This window comes from Euprymna scolopes, chromosome 14 (genome assembly GCF_053919585.1).
Source record: "Euprymna scolopes isolate OS-2025 chromosome 14, ASM5391958v1, whole genome shotgun sequence".
NCBI classification, from domain to species: Eukaryota; Metazoa; Mollusca; class Cephalopoda; order Sepiida; family Sepiolidae; genus Euprymna; species Euprymna scolopes.
The window spans coordinates 93,078,429-93,099,202 of NC_136495.1; the positions used below are offsets into that span (position 1 = coordinate 93,078,429).

The window sequence follows — 20,774 nt, forward strand, 5'->3', positions numbered from 1 at the left end:
AAAACCATGAAACAATGGAATGTTTATATACAAGATGTTTTGCAGAAAGAATACAAAACTTTCCCTTTTGAATTGATTTTTTTTTAAATTAATATAGAATAAGTTCAGTTTCAGTGTTACTCATGTTCCTTATTTTTCTCTTTTTTAATGAAATTTTTAAAGTTTCCTACTTTTTGTATAAAACTCCTTCATTATCAACACTCAATAGATCTTGCTTCTATCTCAGGCATTACATCATTATGTCTATACCAGACATATGCAGAAAAATGAATGTATACATATCCAAGGTAATGTTGGAAACCTTAGAAATGGCAATGTATCTTGTTTGAAACGAATATGAGCACAAAAAAAAAAAAAATTAAAATTACAGTAAAATAAAAAATGCATAATTGAAAATTGTAAAAAAAAATATTTTCATAATGCTTAAGAAATATTTGAGTGATTTTATTTTTTTAGTAGGTTGATGATCTGGTCTACACTTCCCCCTTTTTTCACAGTATGTTAATGTAATTTTAATTTCTTTTTTAGAAGAAACGAATGAATTATTTGGTTGGATCTAATTTAACACCAGCAGTAAAGCGGCCGAGAGGTATGTTAACTCTTTATATACTATATTTATGATTGTAACAGAAATTAGAAAGTCACATTCTGTGGTCAAATTAATGCACTACATCAATTAATTATTCCAAATTTTAAAGAAAATAAACTGGAATCATAATCTCACGTAATTTCTTAAAAAATTATTTTCTATTTCTTTTTTAAAACCCTTTGAACATATCAAAATCTTTTGATATTAAGTAAATTTTAAAATCTATAACTGTTGACTTTTGGAACACTTATTTAGTGATGAGAGTGTGTGTGTGTGTGTTTGTTTTTAATTCTGATTGCTTCTTTATGTACATTTAAATCCAGTTTTCTGACTAATCGATTAGGCTTGAAGTGCGCAAGCATTAGCAAATATCAAAAGGACATAGTTTGGATCTATACCGGTTTCTTACTTTACTTCTCTTTGCCTTCTCAGGTTTGTTTACAAAAACATTTTATTTTCTAAACTTTAGAAATTTATAAACAGTTTTTAATTAAAATATAACTTTAAGTTGGTTTTAATGTAAGGAAGGCTATATATAAAAAAAAGGGTGGATATATAAAATATTTATTTACAAGCATCATGAAATAAAATCTTAAAAATATATATAAAACTATAAGTAATAATCATAATTAAGTAATTTTCTTAAGAAAACCTTCATGCCAGACCTTATCAAAGGCTTTGAATATATCAAGCACTATTGCCTTAGCTTCACCTACTTCTTCCAATACATGGTATGTGAGTTCAGTAATTGTTAGGATGTCAGTAATAGAACATGCTTGCTTGAATCCATACTGTTTGTCCAAAAGAAGTTTGCCATTAACAAGGTGGTGGACTATGACTAGACTCACAGAGTTTAGCGAAGAGCAGAAGAAGACTGATTGGGGCGATAGGTAGTTCTTTCTTTAGAAGATTGGTACCATAGAGGCAATTTTCATCTGCCAGGAAAGCAAAAGGACAGGGGCTAGCTCAACAGAGCAATTTTTTTAATAAAACAATGATATAAAATCTGACCATGTGTACGTTGGAGGTGTCAAAATTATTTGATATCCTGCATATGGAAAGGAGTAATGATCACATCATCTACTGTGAATTCTATCTGCAGTGTGAAATTTGGAAGGAATGGTTTTTAGAGTTCCTGGTGAACCTTGGAGCAAGCAGTTCAGCCTTTTCAGTTGCTGTGCAAATGTGGTTGGGTAGCAGGACTTATTGGATAGGGGGAATGGTTGATTGTCCATTTTTCACACTTATAGATTTTCTAGAAATCACAAGTTCATTATTGCTGTGGCTGGATATGTTTTCTGGTCATCTCCGTCTTAGTTGGAGCTATTACATTTTTACAATGATTTCATGATACTATAAATATTTGTCTATTTTTATCTGACTTAAAGCGGTTGAATTTGAATGCTTGTTGAAGATATGCAATAGCAGCTGTGCAGGTTGACGAGAACCATTGTAAAGAATAGGGCTTGCTATAGAATTTCTACATGGAGGCCTGTGTTTCTCTCTCAAGTAAGTTTCCTCATTAGATCAATGTTCAGCAGGGAGAGAAAAGATTTTACCTGATAGGGTGTCCCTGATGTCATCTTTGAATTCCCAATCAGCCAGTTTGTAGTATCTAATCAGTTGGAATAATGGTTTTTCAGTTTGGGGTTGAAATTTTAGGGTGATATATATCATTATCACAAGATGACCAGTATGCTTGAATCAGCTATGGGCATCCATCACACAATCTTCGGGCCATATAGTCAGGAATATTGTTTGATTATTTAATGGAACCAAATTGCTATAAAATTAGTAACTTTAAAAACTAAATACATGGAGATTTGCTAAGAATTTTATAGCCAAAAATGATTTAAATAAGTTTAATTGCTTCCAAATTCCTTTAAAATTTCACATTGAACCACACAAAATGCATTCTGGTGTATTTCATTTCAGTTAAATTATTTTTTAGATGAAATTTGGAAAAAATTTCATTTAATATTTTATGCTATGGCATTAATTAGTAAATAAAACTTGTCAATGACAGATGAGACACACAAGAAATGATAACAATTTTTTTTTTTTTTTTTTTAACAAAGGAGTCCCCACTTATTAAGGCCAGGAGGCTACTCGAGGATAAGAGTTAACATTAGTCATTGGGAAATGTAATCGTTAGTAGTGGAAATTTGGTAAATTGGATTACTTAAGAGGCTGGCTCATCAAGAACTTGTTCATGTTGGACTTGAAGACAACCATATTAGTTGGAAAGCAGGAAAACAGAACAGTTTCACAGGCATGCAGTTCTAAGGAAGAAGCTTTGTTCATGGAATCTACGTTTAGGTTTAGGTATATAAATAAAGAGTGGATTTCAGTTAGAGGAGTGTTTTTCGTGAAAGTTAAGCCACGGGGGACTAGAACTTGCCATGAAAATAACGATAAAGCAAAGACAGGCTCGCAACGTCTTTTCTGTGAGAAAGAAGTTGCAAGGAAGAGAAAAGGTCATCCCCACTAGGCTACGAAGTCTATTTTGAACTCTTTCAAGGCAGGATAAGCTGGTTCCAGTAGCTCCTGCCCAGATGTGATAACAGTACTTCATCCTTGGACGTATTTGGCTCTTAAACAGGTGGAGAATTGCATCAGCAGTGAGATGTCTACTGGAGCAGTAGAACGATTCCATCATTTTTCCAGCAGCCTTGGCAATGGATTTGATGTATGTTCCATCTGAGATCAAGAGTAAATGTCACATCAAGAAGGTTGTCAAAACATGGAGCCTCCCACAGACGAGAGCCGTTTATTTCAATTGATGCCAGATGGGGATCAGAACTTGATGATGGAAAGATAGAAGCTTGGTTTTAGATGCATTAAAATTAACCAGCCACCTCTTTCCCCATTGCACCATGTGATCAAGATTAGAGGAGAGAGAATCAGAGAGAACTTGGTTGTTTACGACCTTTGAAGTGTTGCCATAGATGGTAGTGTCGTCAGCATAAATGCCTATGAATGATCTTAAGATGTGGTTTGGGAGATCATTGATGTAGATCAAGGAGAAAGTTGAACCCATGAGGGACTCCAGCATTAATACTGTGAACTTCTGATTTCTGCCCATCAACCACTACTCTTATGAACCTATCAGAGAAATGATTTAATAATTTTAGACATTTCCAGCTATACCGTAGCTGGAGATTTTGTGGAGTAGACCTTTAGGCTTTTGATATGTCAAGAGTAATTGCCCTAGAAAGGAAGCCTCTGTCGGGAGATTCTCTAATCCTGTGAGATAACTGTTAGCATATCTACTATAGATCTAGTGCTGGGTTTAATCGTATATTCTTTCTGGAGACTTTTCATGATGGAGTTTTAGGATTTGTGGAATAGACTTAGAGCAGGGCAAAGAGCGAAAGTAAGGGAAAAAAAGAAGTGAAGAAATTTTTTTTTTATAGACCATAATGTAAAGCCATAACAATTACCCACTAATATGGCATTGAGAAGCCCCACCAGAAGCTACTGCATGGTCCAAAATCCATTCACCAAATGGCAATACAGCAGTCCCAGTACTTTGTACGTGCTGATAGGACAGCGTCCTTAGTGCTTAGTTCAAAGTTTGGGTCCCTGACTATCAGGTAGATAATGTCAGCCCAGTAAAACTTTTACCTCCAGCATCCTTATTAATGACATGGTAACAAGGCTAGAAATAGAAACAGAAAATTTCCGACATCTCTGGTGACTGCTCACGCAAAAATACTACCACCTTAGAATACAGCTTTTTATTCTCCCTTTGTCAGAAAAATCACTTTAATCATTCTACTTAATAAGTCCAATTGATCTGTTTAGGGGAAAGTATGGCGATAGGTTCCCCTATCACTAACTGAAATAAAGAAAGAATTCAGTTGGCAAAGTTAACAGATGTAATTGTTGAGCAACTCGGCTAATTTCCTCGAGTCATTCCCGACTTGATTTGAATGGAAATTGTCTATAACTTTTGCTAACATTCAATGCTAGACAGCACTTTTATTAGTATGACTACTTGAAAAGTATAGGTAAGAATGGAATGGCGTCGGCAGTTTTTTTTTTTTTTTTTTTTGTTTTTGCAAAACAATGTGAGCAGACGTTAATTCAAAATTGGAGAATGCATTTATTTTGAGGAAAGATAGCAAGCGAATCACAAGCTGCACATTGACAACAATAAATTCCAATAATAAATTTTAACAATAGCATTGGGGGGGGGTGTAGAAAGAAAACAGTTGGGTGAATAAATTAATACATAACTGAAACTAAACAAACCTTTTTAAAATATTTTTTTTTGCTTACCAGAATTCAGTTACCAGATTTACATATGTAATTCTTGAACACATCTGCTTATTTTCTTGAGTTATTCCCAACTTGATTTGAATGGAAATTGTTTACTCCTTTTTTTATTAATAAATTTGTGTCATTTCATCTTCACTTTTTTGCAGTTTGTTTGGTCATAATTAAGTAATAACTGTGTACACTATACATATTCCCCTTTTTTTGCCATTGGATATGATTACTTCTACATGATTAATTCAAATTTAAAAGCCAGAATCATCAACATTCTCATATCACTTCAGCAATATCTTTGAAGTTACTACAAAAAGCTTTACAATATATTATAATTTTGCAAAGATTAATTTAAAAATTTTTTTTTTAAATCAAATTAAAAAAAATTTCTACTCTGAATTGAACATGGCTCAACTTAATAATTGTCTAATTTAAGGTTGAAAAGTAGTAAAAGTTTATTTCAATAAAAAAAAACGCCTCTGTTGAGTTTTAAATAATAATGGGTACCCCTATAAAAGTGGTTGTGCATGTAATTGTGAGGCAAGGATTGCGCAATTACAACCACACCTCTCCTGAATAGGCACTCCTTGAGTCGAGTGGCATAAGGTCCAGGACAACTAGAAACAATACTGAGATAAGCGGAGAGCACGTACAGCACTTGGAATTCCCAAATGATACCCATTTTCAACATGGCTTAAATTTGGTGATTTAATGGAAACCAGTGTATCAATGTGAATTATGCTGTTTATTGCAATAGGTTTCTATTTGTCTGCATAAGAGGGTTTTTTGTTTTATTTTCATTAAAACTTGTAAGATGATGTCATAATGAACATGACAGTGCCTTGAATTCACAAAATTTCATTTTCTTTATTTTAAAACATTTTTTTGGCATTTAATGTAATTTTATTTCTCATAGGTTGCCATATTTAATCTATTTTTATTTCAAATTTAGGACGCCCACCAAAACATGGATCATCACCTACTAATAGTAGACCAGGAACTCCTGACAGTTCAGATAGCAATGCGAGTTACAAAAATGGCATTCTGAATGGTTCAACAGACGTAAGTTTTGGTCTTCATCATCAGTTTAACATCAGTTTTAAATGCTAGCATGGAAATTCACTGTCAGACTAACCTATCTCTGGCCAATTATTTATTTACCCCTCTCAAATTAATCCTTATGTTTTCCCCATGTTTTCCTTGGCCTTTCTCTTATCAACTAACCTTGCTACCTCCACTGTTCTACGTCTACTAATCCAAGCAATCATATCCATTATTTAAATATGAGCAAACTAACAAAATCATTTGTTCTGCACATCTCTCTATACTGTTCAGATTTAATCTACCTCTGAGATCATAGTTTTTTTTTTTTATTTTTATTTTTTTTAGACTCTTATTATACATCCATCGTATGATTCTCGTATTTGAACACCTATCCGCAACCCTCATTGGCCAGGTTTCACTTTCATACGTCATCACACTGCATACACATGTGTGATAGAATTTTTTGACCAACAGTGCTGATTAATAATAGAAGTTCCCTCTTATCCATTCTTAACTTTTGTTTTCACATTGTCACCAGTTGCTTCTGTGTTCCAATGGTACAAGATAACCAAACTTGTGGACAACCTAAATAGCTTTGCCATCTAAATATATTTTTTTCCTAACTTAAATTGTACTAAACATTAATACTGTAACCCTTTTATCCTCTCCCATTGCAAAACTCAATTCATGTTCTGCAGAGCAGGGAACAAAAAAACGATAAAATCCACTATAAAACAACCAAACCAAACCAAACACTAGCGATTGAAGATACAAAGAACTTGAAGAATAAAAACCTTCTACATACCGGATCCAACATGAACACTATTTCCAAAATAACTGGATTCAGCATTAAATAACGCGAAAAGGGTTGCTATGCTGTAAAACAACTAAACCAAACTCTACAAATAAATATTTGAAGATATAAAGAACTTGAAACATAAAAACTGTTTCTAAAATAACTAGATTCGGCATTAAATAACACGAAAAGGGTTGATATGCCGTTAAACAACCAAACTAACCATTGTCTTACACTTCTTGCACACCAACCGTTTATCAACCTACGATTCTAGAATACCACAAAAAAAGTTAATTTCTTTAAATTCTCTTTCCATTCAAATATTTGTTCACTAATATTTATAGTAAAACTTTCTATCGAATATAATAGTTCTGTGTATTTATTTTGAAATGATTTCACATTTAACAGATGATTTGAAGTTTCAATTTAGAGTAATTGTCATATGATTAGTGATTATACTCAATTAAAATTGACTGTATAATTGTTGGAGTTTTGTTATTGCACCTAAAAAGAGTCTTTCATAATTACTAGCTTTGCTCGGGCCCTATATACTGTTCATAACTTTATGTGGGTGTGTGCGCGCATGTAAAAATGGAACATCTGGTTTATTCAAAAGCGATAAACCAGAAATTTACAATTCCGTTTTCTGAAATTTTATGGCAGTGAATCTTTATCATCTGTGTTTTTAAATATTAAAAAGTAAATATTACCTTATCAAAAAAAAAACTTATTTGTCGGGAAAAATTTCTGATTTCATCCAAACCAATTAGCAAATATACTTCCGGTTTACCATTTTGAAATGACGAAAGATAACGATTCTGATTATAATACTCTTTTTATTAAAAATCATTAAAATAGTAACACAGAAATTATGAAATAAAATAAAAATATTTTCAGTAAATGCAGAACTATTTTTACCCATGCACCATGAGTTGATGACTTCCGATTTACAATATTTCAATATCTGTTTAATCGATAAGTACAAAAAAAAAACATTCCTATTTTTACTTTTAGATTCATTTGTCCATCTTAACTTTTATAACGTTTTGATTGTTTAGTTTTTTCAAAAAAAAAATAGCATCCATTTTTTCTATCGACTTCATTTTCGGTTTTACATGCAAACTTTTCTCCCCCAAAGGCCCGTCTTACGTTCGTATATAACAAAACATTTTTTTTTGTTTTTGTAGATTTCGGTGTGCTAAAAACGAAACTGTAAACCATTTATACTTTACATAATATGAAGAATTTACTTTCCGAAAACTTGGATCACTTTTCCATGTAAATTTAACTTAACATGAGCACCCACTTTCTGGCCACCTGAGAGAAGAGGCATTTTCTTTCGTGTTTATTGCATATAAGGTTTTCTTGACAAGGCAGTTTGGGACATGGGTGCATATTTACCAGCCTTCGTTTATGCTCGTGCGTAGCGTAAACGATGGCTATGGCTGTGAAATGGAAAATAGTCCCAGAGTCCAGGGGTTATTACCATGCAAAGGAAATCAAACAAAAATAAACACACAAAAAATGCCGCTCTCTCACATGGACACAAAGTGGGTGCTCATTCCAAGTTACATTTAGATCGCAAAGTGATCACCCACTTTTCAAAAAGTAATTTCTTCATATCATGAAAACTACTTTTATTTTCGACGAAAACGGTCTGCAAATTCGTTTTCAGCACACCAAAATAAATCTATGAAGCATTATTTTCTTATATACGTGAGACAGTAAAATAATACTGGATTTTTGGGGGCGGGTTGGCCCTTATAGGTAATCACTAAAAGGGACTCTTAAAAGTCGTCACCCGTATCGAGCAAAAGTTTGTTTACATGTTTTACAAACTTTAAATGGGTAAAATATAATAACATACTTATTGAAAATGTGATCATGTGATTAACAAATTAAAAAAAATAAACTGCAAGATGAAGTTTTGAAATGATTACATGTCTTTCATTTTATTTAGAATGACAAACATTGACCAATAAAAATGAAATTTTCGGTTCTTATGTAGTTTTGGTGCCGTGCTGAAATATATCGTTATTATTTGGAAAACCATTCTTATGGAGTAGATGAGGGTGTTTTCTAACTATTTTGTGTTTCCACCTTACATTTATTAGATATTTAGAAAAATATATGTAAACATAGTATGGTTACCGTCTGCCATTGTATGCACCCGGGAACAATATCTCCTGTAAAATTAAATCACATTTTGGTGCTTATGCATTTTTGATATCACGCTATTTTTACATAGTTTTTTTTTTTTTTTTTTTTTTTTGTTAAATTAAACTTTCACAATATCTTTTTTTTAAATTTTTACTATCCTTCCCATGTTACGAATGCCATTCAAAATATTAACATTATTATTTCAGCACAGTAACAAAAAATATATAAGTACCCCAAATTTTATTTTTATTACTAAAACTACAAATTGTTAGGTGAAAGTACAGTTAATTATGCATTTTTCGTATCGTACTAAAATAATAACGTTTTTTTATTTTTTACATTGGCGAGGGAAGGGTGTTTTGTAACTATACTGTGCTTTCAGCTAACAATTTATTATTAAGCAATAACATAGCGTTAAATTATAAAAAAAAAAGGCAGATTTGCCATTTAGTTGTACAAATAGCCTCCAACCCTGTTATCAAAAAAAGGGACACGTTGAGTTGACATCGGTGTACATATATCGGAAACAGAAAGTTTGTTTATATTTACTTGATTATTGAAAATATAATCCTGTGATTAAAATTTAATTCAAATTAACAATTTGGTTAATCTAAAATAAATTATACGTAAACAAACTTATTGATATATTCCGGTTACGACCCAACGTGTCCCTTTTTTTGATTACAGGGTTGTAGGCTATTTGTACAACTAAATGGCAAATCTGGCAAAAAAAATATTGTGACATTATACGTCAGTCGATTGTTGGGGTTTTGCTTTTTTTACCATAAATTGTTTGGTTAAAGCTTTCTTTTTTTCCTCCCAGAAAACTTTTAACAGTAAAAATGCACTTTTTTTTTTTTTTTTTTTTTACAAGAAGTTGATTTTTATAAAAAATATGAATGCTTTTCCTTCATTAAAGAAATTTTTAGGTGACATACAGATACGTTTCTACAAAAAAAACCGTTATTTTCTTTAGCCATTCTTACCATAGGGAGGAGATGGTGTTTGGTAACTATTCTGTGCTTTCAACTAACAATTTATTACAAAAAAAAACCCAAAAAGTCTTAACGTGGGGAGAACTGTGGTAGTCATTCCAAAAGCCATTTTTAATATGGCGTTCTTAATATGGGGATTTTGCCATTACATCAAATTGAGCCACAGCAACGCGTGGCAAGGTACAGCTAGTATATATTAAAAAGTTTGATTCATGTCCAGGTACTCTACATCTAAAATTTCAAGTGTTTAGACGTAAAGTTGGCTGAGGAGTTCGGTAGAATCTGCAAATATCAACTCTTTTAACTTTGACCTCTTGGCAACAAAATTTTCACTCAAAAACTGATTAAAAAGCTTGCTGTCTGTCTGAATACCCTTTATGTAACATTTCAAATTTTTTTTTTTTTTTTTTATAACATTTTCACCCTAAACAAAGCACATTGCCACTTGGGTGTAGGGGGCTACTATCAGGGGCAGCAACTACTGGGGCACTATGTTGGGATTTGGGCAGCAAGATGTCGGTTCATGTTACATTTGAACTTCTGCATGTCAGTACAGTTGGGGAAGCAAGGACCTGGAATGAAATTCCACAGTCTAGCGGTTGTGGTGAAGAAACTACTGGAGTAGAAAGATCTTTTACATCTAGGGATCTCTACTGCGTGGGGGTGGGATATGGCTGCCTGTCAGGTTTGTCGAGGGTGTCTATGTCGTGGGGGCACAAGTGTCTGCAGTTCGTCAGAGCATTCACCATTAAAATACTTGTAGAAGAGGCAGAGGGATGCAACGTTTCGTCGATGGGACAGAGGCTGATGGTTAGATGCCAGTTCAGGCCTATCAGATTGGCGACTCTCTTTTTAGCCTTGTCTAGGAGCGAGAGACTAGCAGCAGATTCACCAGCCCAAATGTGACAGCAATACTCCATACATGGGCGAATGGTGGCCTTATAGAGGTACAAGATACTTTCAGGTGTCAGTAGTTTTCTAGCACAGTAGAGAGAGCCTACCTTCTTCGCAGTGGCCCTGGCAATGTTTTCAATGTAATTGTCCCAACTCATGTTTCCTGTGAACGTTAGGCCAAGCAGTTTGAAAGATGTACTCTCAGATAGGGAGTCACTGGCCATTGCTATTGGTGGCAGAGAAGGTTTCTTGTAATTATTGAAGGAAACCAGTTTAGTCTTGGCAGCATTGAATGTGACCATCCATTTTTGTCCCCATTCCACTACAGATTGGAGGTCATCCTCTAGTGTTTTTGCCATTTCTTTAGTTATGTGTTCATTTGTTTTCCTGTCATAAAGTGTGGTGTCATCAGCATATATACCCATCTCGGAGGCAGTTTTGTCGGGGAGGTCATTAATAAATATTAGGAACAATAGAGGTCCAAGGATAGACCCCTGACGCACTCCCGCATTTATATCATATTGTTTAGATGTACGACCGTCGAGGACAACCTGGATTTTTCTATTGTCTAAGAAGGATTTAATTATGTTAAGTATTCTACCAGTGATACGGTATGATTTAATTTTCCTGAGGGGACCCTCATGCCATACCCTGTCAAAAGCCTTAGATATATCTAGAGCTACCGCTCTGCCCTCCCCCGCTTTGTCCAGTGAATAGTATATACGTTCAGAGATTACAGTGAGAATGTCAGCGGTGTAACGGGCTTGTCTAAATCCATATTGTTTGTCAGTCAGAAGTTTAACATCTGTAAGGTGACAGACTAGAGCATGGTTAATTATGGTCTCAAATATTTTGGCAAAAAGTGAGAGGAGGCTAATGTGGCGATAATTTGATGGGTCAATTCTTTCACCAGAATTCTTGAATACTGGTACCACAGAAGCAGTTTTCCAACAGCCCGGAAAGCATGATTCATTATCTGAATAGTTTGCTAGAGGCTGCAAAGGTCAAATTTTTTTAACTTTAACTCTTTAGTAACTAAATTTTCGACCAAAAACTGATTAAAAAGCTTGTTCTATGTCTGAATACACTTTATGGAAAATTTTAAATGGCCAAGTAATTTGGTAGAGACTGCTGAGGTCAATTTTTTCTTTTTTTTTAAATTTGACTCCAATTTTGACCCCATAACATTTATTGTTTTGGGTTCAAAAAAAGGTTGATCCATGTCGAAGTAACCTACATCTAAAATTTCAAGTGTTTAGACTTAAAATTGACTGAGGAGTTTGGTAGAGTTTTCAAAGGTCAAGTGGTTGAACTTTGACCTCTTGACAGCCAAATTTCTGGCTGAAAACCGATTAAAAAGATTTTCCAAAATTTCAATACCCCTTATATCAAATCCCGAGTCTGTAGACTGAAAATTGACAGAGTAGTTTAGTAGGGAAATACATATACACATGCAATTTCACTTTCATAGATATATAGATTGTACAGTTTATGAAATTACTTAATATGAAAAATAAGAGCAATGACTCATTTCAATTGTTTAGAAATTTCTGAAATTTTGTACAAATCATTTTGAAAAATATTTTTATTAACTTCTCTCTCTAGGATCTCCATGATGGTTTATGTTACGTGTGCCAGAAGGCTGGTCGCTTACTCATCTGTGATGGATGTGGAATGGCCTACCATCCAACATGTTTAGATCCACCAGTTGATAGTTTTCCAAATGGTCCTTGGAGGTGCTACAAATGCCAGGTTTGTTTTGTTTCTTTTCTTCCAATTCAAAATTGCAATCAATCAAGTTGTAGATCAGATGTAGAAGTTTTTAGATAGCCATTTCTACAAATATCAGATCTTGACTATGCTGATGTATATTGGGTGAAAGCTTTGCTGACATTCAATTGGCCATTGACAAGATGCAATCTTATGCTTCAAAGATTGGTGTGAAGATAAATGTCAATAAGACAAAGTTACTGATGGCAGGTCTCCTTCCAAATGAAAATCAGCCAGTTGTCCTTGAAGATATCGATCATTTTAAATATCTTGTCTCCCTCATGAGCACCACAACAAGCTAAGTGGGAGAAAGACATCCTCAACCACATCAGCAATGCTTGCACCACCGTTTGTTGATTTTGTACGTGGTTCTAGTCTTGAAAAAAAATAAGGTTGAACATCAAAGTTAGGATATACCAGTCCCTCGTCTGCACCATTTTCTTTTATGGCTGCGAACTTGACCTGACAAATAACCTAAGCAAACTAGAGGTATTTGACCATCACTGTCTATGCCATATCTTCCGTGTCCGCTGGTAGCAGTTTACCTCCAACAGTACAGCTTGTGCTTGCTGCAAGATCCAGACGCCTTTGTTAATTCGGCCATGCCCTTCAACGGCATCCACATGTCTTCATCCATGAAGTCATTGCTTCAGCACCAAGAAAAAAAGAAACATCACGGTGACTAACTCAATACCTGGCTTAGGATGGTGAAATAGGATACTTAACTGATTCTGGGCTCTCACCTTTACAGGGTCCGTTGCTGGAACCATGAATGGCTTGCATTTGTAACAGAATCAACCTTGAATTGTTGTGCCTGGTCAGTCAATGTTCACGGCATGATGAACTTATTTGAAAGAACTGTCCCAACCAACCCAGGGTGAATACCACGACCAAGACATAGCGGATATTTGTGTGTTTTCTTGAAGATATGACACAGAGCTGAATCCTGCTGAATGACTTTCCTCCAGCCACCCTCTCCATGAAGTGCCTGACAACAGTGGACAGCAACTCAATATAGCCATTTGAATTGTGTTAGAGTTATTTGGAAGACATGAAGCGGAAGTATGCACAAAGACAATCACAATTTCTAGGTTTTTGTAAGAACCCAGGTTGTGAGTAGTTGGCCTTTAAGGCTCTTGTATGAGGAGTAATGTAGGTCCTTATTTCTTCATAGTTATTATCCCAATATCTTTTCAATAAAGTTTGAATTGCCTTGGGTTTTGTTGTACCATTTTTGTAGTTTCTAGACAAATCTTGTTAATGATCCTTTCTGCTAATCACTACTTCCACATCTTTGCTAAAATTCTCCGGTTCCCATATCATGAGCTCAAGAAGCACTGAACGATGACTAAGATGCAGGTTATCCTCTTCCAGTGTTTTATGGTTTCCAGCTCTCAAACCCAACAATCGAATATAGAAACAGGTATCTATTAGACTTTACTATTAAATACATAATAAATCCTTCTGAAAGGAAAGTATATCACAAAATTATTTAATTTATCTTATAGACTATTTCCAGGTGTGTTTAAAAAAAAAAAAAAAAAAAAAAAAAAAATGCTATTTATAGAATATGCTTTGAACACTTAGATTTGAGGCACTTTAAATTGTCAAAAAAAAAATTCTTTGGTTTTATTGAAATTTAAAGTTTTATTTCTCTTTTAATTGCAGAATGACAAATCCCAAACTATTGGATCAGAAACTTTAGATATTGTACACAATTATATTATGAATAAAACAGGTGAGCTATATTTTTTTTATTAGTTCTTACTTTTTGTAGAATTACAAATTTTGTTTCTTATAAGATGAAACCATTATTTTTTCTTATTCCACAGCGAAAGAAGAAGAAAAGAAAAAGTTACAGAGAAGAAATACAGAATTAAATAATGAACGGGTACAGTTAGAAACGAATACAAAACAACTTTCTCAATCCTTATATGTAAGTACACAATTGTTATTTTAAAAAATTAAAAAAAAATTTTTTTTATCTCACATATTCACTTTGTTCATTGGATTTGATCATTAGATCAAACAGATAAGCTATTAAGCTTAGTTTTCACAGACTTTTGCACAATTTAAGAATTTATTTGAAACCTCAGCATTAATATCTTCATATAAAAATTAACAATTAAATAACAAAGAAAAAAAAAGTAGCTTAGAAATATTTTACTTAATTTTCCAATAATGTAATATATATTTGAAATTTTATAATCGGTTGAAACTAATACATTTAGATAAATCTTTTACTCTAGCATATATATATACTTACAGGGTTACCCAGCATTGACCAGGTTAAGAGTGTTGGATAGATATGAAGTCAGATAATAGTGAGTAGTAATACACATGAAAAAAGTTAAATGGCTCAAAATATTTCAATAATGGCATACATATAAAACGCTTGATGAGCTAAGAAAAAATCTGAATTTTAAACATCTGATTAAAATTAAGGAAGTTATGACTATTTTTGTGTTTCATACGTTTGGATATTTTTCTGTCTTCCCCTATATTGTTATATTTTTTCTACTACTTTTTCAGTAAAAATGTTATATCTTTGTTAAAACACAAGATCAAGCAATGAAATTTGCTATACAAGTGTATTTTTGTGGAAGGAATCAGAATATACTACTGGAAATCTCCAGAAATTAATGGTTTCCAAATAATCTGCAGTAAATGTACATAAATATGCTGCAATTCCTTAAAAATGGCATGTATCCATTAAAAGGAAAAAGTTAGAGAAAGTTGAATTGTAATTCATTTTATGTACAAAAAACTTAAATTGAAATCTAGGACTGTTTAAAAATGAATATATTGCAATATTTCTTTGGTATTATTGTAGATTAATACCTTCCGTTAACCTTCTCCCATCTAGCCACTTTTCCAAAATATATGATTCTACCTTTGTAGGCAATTACATGTGAAAACCTGAAAAACTACTGAAAAATAAAGAACAATTATTTCAGAATTTAATGCAAAATGATTCTCCATTTTGAGCTATTCTAACATTTTAGGGCAGTTAATCATTTTTTTTTTTCTATGAAAGATATGCATTTTTTTTCTAAAAACAATTCTATGTGATTATAAGAGGATCTTTGTGCAATTATGGGAGGATGGGGAGGTTGCTACTCTGAATTTGGGCTAATGATAGGGTTAAGGGTAATTATATGTGAATATCCTGAAGACTTGACAGAAACAAAAGAAAAACAATTTTAGAATTTAGAGTTGGAGGTTGGTTTCAAATAAATTTAATGTAAAATAATCCAGCATTTTGAGACTATTCTTGTGTTTCAGGACAGTGGACCAATTTATTTTTTATGGGAAATAAATCATGTACATTTTTCTTTTTTTTTTTTTTTTTTTTTTTTTTTAGATGCTTATATGTAGCTTACTGAAAAATTTTGTTTGGTGGGGAGTTTGCCACTCTGATTTATGGTTATTGTTAGGGCTAAAAAAGGTTTTAGGAGGAAGGAGGCTTGCCACTTGTACTCTAGGGGTAGGATTTAAGGAGTTTTTCTTTTTTTTTTAAAAGGGCGTTTGACACCCATACTTATGGTTAGTAGTTCATAATTATTTTGAAAATGTTATGCCTTAAATTTTAAACATCAAATTACTTTTTAAATTTGTAAATTTGCATACATGAGAGTGAGAAACTTTACAAGAATTGAAACAAACGGGCAACATTTTATTTAAAACAAGTGACGTCACTCTAACAGAAAATGGGACGCTTGGCAAAGTATTAAGTATTTTTTGCCCATCAAAAACACTTTTTGCTAAGGCTGACAAATTGTTATTTTCAATTGCATTTCTTGTTCTTTTTCTATCAAGTGACACATTATTTCATTTTTAAACTTTTCAGTTTATGATGTTTTTATTTCTTAACCCTACCAGACCTGAATTGCTGAACCTAATTTGCCTCTGTGCCTGACCTCCAGGGCAAAATTATGAAAAAATTTTAAATGTGTTAGTAATTTTTTGCCTTTCCTCTACCGCTTTGTGTGCCAGTCTGCACAACGGGTGGAGCCCTCCTTGATGCTCAGGTACTTCCTGCAGTGGGTGCACCAGAACCTTGTGTTCACCTTCTTTTGGGGGTTGTTTTTATAAGACACTCCACGGTGTTGTCTGTTGCATGTCAGCTGTTTCCCCATACACATAACACAGATTGGTCAGATGAGGTGACAGGGGAATTTCAGGGAAGTGGGTACATGTTTCTTGTTGTCCTCTGCAAATAGCTGTAGAATGATAGATTCCTACCAGTTCTTGTATCTTGTAAAGTAGAGATGTTTTCTGGCAGCTCCTTGTGTAGAAAGGTACAGCGCATAAGAGTTGTAGCAAGTCCACATGAAGAATTTGAAGTGTTGAGGCCAGTGGCGTCGTGAACGGTGAAGGCAGGCCATCTGGTCGTTCTTGTTGCAACCGCCCATGTACTTGTTGTAGTTCAAGCCAAGCTGTGGAATGTTCACTTCAGGAAAAGTACCATCCTTCTGATTCTTGTTGACAGTTCCCGTCTTTATACGATCATGGTAGTTGGAGATGAAGGTGATGAGCTTGTTGTCCTGCCATACCATACATGTGATGGTGTCTTGACAGAGGTAGCAACTTTTACCTCAAAGAAGTTTCTTGACGGCCTTGAGAGACTTTGTTCTGCAGGAAAGTTCCAACAACACCAGTTTGTAGGTGGTTCACAGCATATTTAGCCAGAGTCGCTGAGTTGTTGAAGTGGTCCGTAACCGGAATATGTGAGCTGCCTTCCATCCCAGCCAACGTCAAGAGACGGACAACAGTGTTCCTGACTTCACCCAATTCTTGAACTGGCATTGGTGCTGCCCCGGTGTAGACTTCTGCATCGAGAATATATCCAGTCTCCACTTCACAAAGAAGAAATGATTTGATGTCCCATTTTGTGGGTTTGTCTTTTCTGTACTGTTTTATCGCCAGGTGACTTTTTTTTTTTTTTTACTGTGGAAATCATTCACTTATCCAGGCTCAAGTGTTGTCTGGACTGGTAGTAGTGTCGAAACTTTGAGTAAATACTCTAGAGCAGGCCTAACCTTGTAGATTCTGTCAACCTGGTCAATGCCAGTATCCTCCTCATCTACCACATGTAGGAAAGTTCAGATAGCCAAGAATCTCTCGTATCATGACATTGTGGAACCTCAGAGTATATCCAATGAAGTCACTTCCATCACTTGACCAGTAATCCTGAAAGCTGGGTTTCACGCAGATATATTCCATGTAGATCCTCAGCCCAACAAAGGCTTTCATTTCCCCAACAGGAACATTGAAATTCTTACAGCGGTAGTAGTAGTAGTAGTAGTAGTATTAGTTGGGTCTTTCTGCACGTATTTGAGTGGCATGTAAATTAGTCTTCTCTGTCAAATTCTGTCAGAAGTCATTCTCAGTAAACAACGAAAGAAAATCGATGCACTTGCTTTCTTCTGGAATGTTCACTGGCCATTTCCCATCCTCATTGAAATCCAGATCTGGAGCTACAAAATTCCAACTCCATCCCTTATCAACCACGCCAGAATCTCCCCTATCACCTGGTCGAGTGACGTGCCCTACTTTGAACACTCGATTTTGATCTTGGCCCACTTGCGTCATCAGAATTATCATAACTTTCTCCTTCATCGATATATTCATCATCACTAGCGTTACTTGATTCAGAAACATACTTCTGATCAAATTCGCCTTTGTCTGAATCAGAATTTGTCACTTTATCCAACACTTGTTGCACCGTGAAACTCCTTCGTCCATTGAAGTGCTTGATTTGTTACTAGTTCGCTTCATGGCTACTTTAGTCTAGAAAACAACCTCCAACTCTGCCAAAACAAAGGTAGCCATTTGCAGAACGTTAGGCTTGCGCTAAATCAAGGCTAAGCAGCGATTGGGTAGTTATTTTAAACTATTTTTAGCTATTTTTACTTCCCTGACAATACAAAAAACATGTGGTTGGAAAAATACTGGTTTAGCAGTAAAACTTTGTATGTAGCATTTTCGGAAATTACCGGTATATCGGTAACCCTGTTTGGTAGGGTTAACTTCACTAGAAACTGAGCACCCCTACAAATATTTAAATATTGATTTTGCATTTTTCTTTTTTAAATAATCTGGTAGGTTAGTGTCCATTCAATAAAAATCCGCAGAAAGAACTGTAAAAAAGACGAAAATTAGATGTATTGGGGACTACCGCTCATATACATGAACCGAAAAAATCATATTTCACATTTTTGGTTGTTTAAAGCAAAATGCTGTTTAATTCCCTGTTAAAATCTATAATGCAAATTATACATTTAGAAAGCTTATTTTCTCGTCTTCTCAACCATATAAATATTTTTTAAATTTGACCAAAATTATGTGAGAAATTACAAGTTGAACTTAACACTAGATTGGTTAGGATTGCTTTAATTATATATTCTGATATCCGAATAGCTCTTATTAAGCTAATTATATTTTAATAACAAAATAGCTCTAACTAAACATGTAAGAACATTTTTTTATATTGATATTTTTAATTTAAAACAAAAAGATCATTCTGGAATATAAAAAAAATGTCCATTTACAACTGTGCTATCGTTACTGCTGCTACAAGACAGTTTTCCATTTAAACTCAAATAGAAACTTTTTTTTTTTTCTGAGTATTATCATTTTAAATTGCTAGCTACTATAAGAGAAACATGTAATTATACTTTTAACGGATAAAAACAGTAAAATGATTGATTTATGCGTGACTGAAGAAATCTTTTTTCAAAATTCAATACTCGTCATGTTGAAGTCTTTTAACACAACAAAAAAAAAAACGAGTGGTTAAAAGTATTTTGGATACTCTAAACTGTTAAGTGACATTTTTATGACAGAATTCGTAATACAAATGCAGTATGAGTATTTACAAATTGAGGGTGGGGGTCTTTACAAAGCCTTACCATGATGTTTTATGATGTTCACATTTTTATCACTATATTTGCTCTTAAAATTTTAACACTTAAACTCTTAAAATATATAATGTACATAATTATTTATTAATTCATTTGAAAGTATATTCATTTTCGAACAAAATTGTGGTATTTTGAGGAGTTAAAGTGCTTTGTTTTTTTAAATATTATTTTAGCATAACCCTCTTGAAATCTGTGATTATCCAAAGCGTTTTCTCATCTGTGTGTATTCCTAGTTTTTTGAGTTTAAAAAAAAAAGGGTTACTCTATATCTGAAGCGACTCAAAATATTCACTCAATTTATTCAATTCTGAATGAACGAGTGTGCAGAGGATGGTTTACAAAATTCAGAAGTAGAATTTTTTCCTTGAAGATGAACACCAATCATGGTGTCCAATTCCATTTGAAGAGATCCTTGTAGCATCACTTTTTTTTTTTTTTATTACATTTTCACTCCAAACAAGGCACATTGCCATTTTGGTGTACTATCAGGGTCAACAACTACTGGGGCACTATGTTGGGATTTGGGATGTCGGTTCACGTTACACTTGAACTTCTGCATGTGAATACAGTATTAGTTGAAGAATTGACATTACAACTTTTCTTAAACCATACAACTGTTTGTCATCTGGTGAGGTTCTTAAGCTTTAAAAATGGATATTTCATAATTTGTCTGCAGATTTTAACTAGGGATTTATTGTTGCTTTCAGCCAATTCATGCAGAAGGGTTTTTTTGTAAGAATTCTTGAAAAAAAATGCTGGTTTCAACAGTAAAATTAAAAAAAAAAAAAATTCCTGTAAAATTTTTGACAAATTATAATGCATTCAAATACACATGATATATAAATATTTAGTTTCATTAGAACATTCCAAATTATTATTATTACTAAATCAGAGAATTCAAAATTGAACACAACTGACCTGATGGATCCAGACTTGATTGTCTATCCTACATTAAAAGATACATTTATTTTGTTTTGCACAATAATCATTATCATATGTGGAATATCTTTTTACCAGACATGACGTGTTGAGTCGTTGCCATATGTACTCGTCCTCTCCCAACTACTATACTAAGAAAAAAGAAAAAAAACACTAAATATAAAATACAAATAAAGAAAAAAAAACACTAAATATAAAATACAAATAAAGAAAAAATTCCTATTGCATTCTTATGCATTGATTAAAAAAAGCTTGTATTTTACTTTAAAAAAATGTTTAACCGGCAGAATTTTAAATTCTGAAGTTCTAAATAGATAGTTATTAAAGTTGTATAAGCAATAATATTGCATGGTTCATCGATGAATTCTTTGAAAATTATAAAATTG

General features: G+C 33.5%; 1 protein-coding gene across 4 annotated transcripts in view; it reads left to right on the plus strand.

Moving 5' to 3' along the window:
* The window catches only part of LOC145293164 (PHD finger protein 21A-like), a 90,115-nt gene that overhangs the window by 68,155 nt on the left and 1,186 nt on the right, over positions 1-20,774 (plus strand). For all 4 annotated transcript variants that reach the window (XM_080139619.1, XM_080139617.1, XM_080139616.1 and 1 more), the window contains exons 9-13: positions 529-589; positions 5,817-5,926; positions 12,359-12,505; positions 14,192-14,261; positions 14,356-14,459. In XM_080139619.1, the coding sequence (XP_079995745.1) occupies positions 529-589; positions 5,817-5,926; positions 12,359-12,505; positions 14,192-14,261; positions 14,356-14,459 (492 nt within the window). The remainder of the gene's footprint in view (positions 1-528; positions 590-5,816; positions 5,927-12,358; positions 12,506-14,191; positions 14,262-14,355; positions 14,460-20,774) is intronic.